This window comes from Oncorhynchus masou, chromosome 7 (genome assembly GCF_036934945.1).
Source record: "Oncorhynchus masou masou isolate Uvic2021 chromosome 7, UVic_Omas_1.1, whole genome shotgun sequence".
Lineage (NCBI taxonomy): Eukaryota > Metazoa > Chordata > Actinopteri > Salmoniformes > Salmonidae > Oncorhynchus > Oncorhynchus masou.
In genome coordinates this window covers 4,895,593-4,898,092 of record NC_088218.1, presented here as the reverse complement: position 1 = coordinate 4,898,092, position 2,500 = coordinate 4,895,593, and the positions used below count along the sequence as shown (strand labels likewise).

Here is a 2,500-nt window from a genome sequence, read left to right as displayed (position 1 = left end):
CCCAGGTAAGACCAGTGTGTTGTCTCGTGAGGACTGGTGGTTACTGTTGGTGAGGTGTGTGTGTACGCTGTGTGAGATGAAGCGTTTTAGAGAGGCAGAGCTGCTGGTAGACTCTTCTCTGGAGTTCTACTCCTTCTATGACGTCAAGGTAAAGAGGAACCAGCTGCCTTTTCTGGCACTTTCACTTCCTGTCATTAAAATGTAAGAAATTGTTCATTATAAAGAAAAAATTTTGTATTTGAAAAATGACTCATTTATTGTTATCTTTCTAAATGTGTCGTTAGCACTTTGTTGGTTAAATCTACAGGACAGTAATGTGTTGTTTAGGTGAAGAGGAAAGAGCTGGAGTTCTTTGGTCTGTCGGCTGCTTTCCTGGACCATAACTACCGCAAGGCCTACGATTACATCAGGTCAGACTGGCTGTCCTGCTGACTGACTGGCTGTCCTGATGACTGTCCTGCTGACTGACTGACTGTCCTGCTGACTGTCCTGGACCATAACTACCGCAAGGCCTACGATTACATCAGGTCAGACTGGCTGTCCTGCTGACTGTCCTACTGACTGACTGACTGTCCTGGACCATAACTACCGCAAGGCCTACGATTACATCAGGTCAGACTGGCTGTCCTGCTGACTGTCCTAATGACTGACTGACTGTCCTGGACCATAACTACCGCAAGGCCTACGATTACATCAGGTCAGACTGACTGTCCTACTGACTGACTGACTGACTGTCCTACTGACTGTCCTGGACCATAACTACCGCAAGGCCTACGATTACATCAGGTCAGACTGACTGACTGACTGACTGTCCTGCAGACTGTCCTACTGACTGTCCTGGACCATAACTACCACAAGGCCTACGATTACATCAGGTCAGACTGACTGACTGGCTGACTGTCCTGCTGACTGTCCTGGACCATAACTACCGCAAGGCCTACGATTACATCAGGTCAGACTGACTGACTGTCCTACTGACTGACTGGCTGACTGTCCTGCTGACTGCCCTGCTGACTGCCCTGCTGACTGTCCTACTGACTGTCCTACTGACTGTCCTGGACCATAACTACCACAAGGCCTACGATTACATCAGGTCAGACTGACTGACTGACTGTCCTACTGACTGACTGGCTGACTGTCCTGCTGACTGTCCTGGACCATAACTACCGCAAGGCCTACGATTACATCAGGTCAGACTGGCTGTCCTGCTGACTGTCCTACTGACTGTCCTACTGACTGTCCTGGACCATAACTACCGCAAGGCCTACGATTACATCAGGTCAGACTGGCTGTCCTGCTGACTGTCCTACTGACTGTCCTGGACCATAACTACCGCAAGGCCTACGATTACATCAGGTCAGACTGGCTGTCCTGCTGACTGCCCTGCTGACTGTCCTACTGACTGTCCTACTGACTGTCCTGGACCATAACTACCACAAGGCCTACGATTACATCAGGTCAGACTGACTGACTGACTGACTGTCCTACTGACTGACTGGCTGACTGTCCTGCTGACTGTCCTGGACCATAACTACCGCAAGGCCTACGATTACATCAGGTCAGACTGGCTGTCCTGCTGACTGTCCTGGACCATAACTACCGCAAGGCCTACGATTACATCAGGTCAGACTGGCTGTCCTGCTGACTGTCCTACTGGCTGACTGTCCTGCTGACTGTCCTGGACCATAACTACCGCAAGGCCTACGATTACATCAGGTCAGACTGGCTGTCCTGCTGACTGTCCTACTGACTGTCCTGGACCATAACTACCGCAAGGCCTACGATTACATCAGGTCAGACTGGCTGTCCTGCTGACTGCCCTGCTGACTGTCCTACTGACTGTCCTACTGACTGTCCTGGACCATAACTACCACAAGGCCTACGATTACATCAGGTCAGACTGACTGACTGACTGACTGTCCTACTGACTGACTGGCTGACTGTCCTGCTGACTGTCCTGGACCATAACTACCGCAAGGCCTACGATTACATCAGGTCAGACTGGCTGTCCTGCTGACTGCCCTGCTGACTGTCCTACTGACTGTCCTACTGACTGTCCTGGACCATAACTACCACAAGGCCTACGATTACATCAGGTCAGACTGACTGACTGACTGACTGTCCTACTGACTGACTGGCTGACTGTCCTGCTGACTGTCCTGGACCATAACTACCGCAAGGCCTACGATTACATCAGGTCAGACTGGCTGTCCTGCTGACTGTCCTACTGGCTGACTGTCCTGCTGACTGTCCTGGACCATAACTACCGCAAGGCCTACGATTACATCAGGTCAGACTGGCTGTCCTGCTGACTGTCCTACTGACTGACTGGCTGACTGTCCTGCTGACTGTCCTGGACCATAACTACCGCAAGGCCTACGATTACATCAGGTCAGACTGGCTGTCCTGCTGACTGTCCTACTGACTGGCTGTCCTACTGACTGACTGGCTGTCCTGCTGACTGGCTGGCTGTCCTGCTGACTGACTGGCTGTCCTGCTG

At 51.6% G+C, this 2,500-nt stretch overlaps 1 protein-coding gene across 1 annotated transcript in view; it reads left to right on the top strand.

The window, feature by feature from the left end:
• Positions 1–2,500, top strand: part of LOC135543137 (general transcription factor 3C polypeptide 3-like) — a 22,006-nt gene that overhangs the window by 10,945 nt on the left and 8,561 nt on the right. The window contains exons 14-15 of the mRNA XM_064970214.1: positions 6–148; positions 328–410. Coding sequence (XP_064826286.1) covers positions 6–148; positions 328–410 — 226 coding nt within the window. The remainder of the gene's footprint in view (positions 1–5; positions 149–327; positions 411–2,500) is intronic.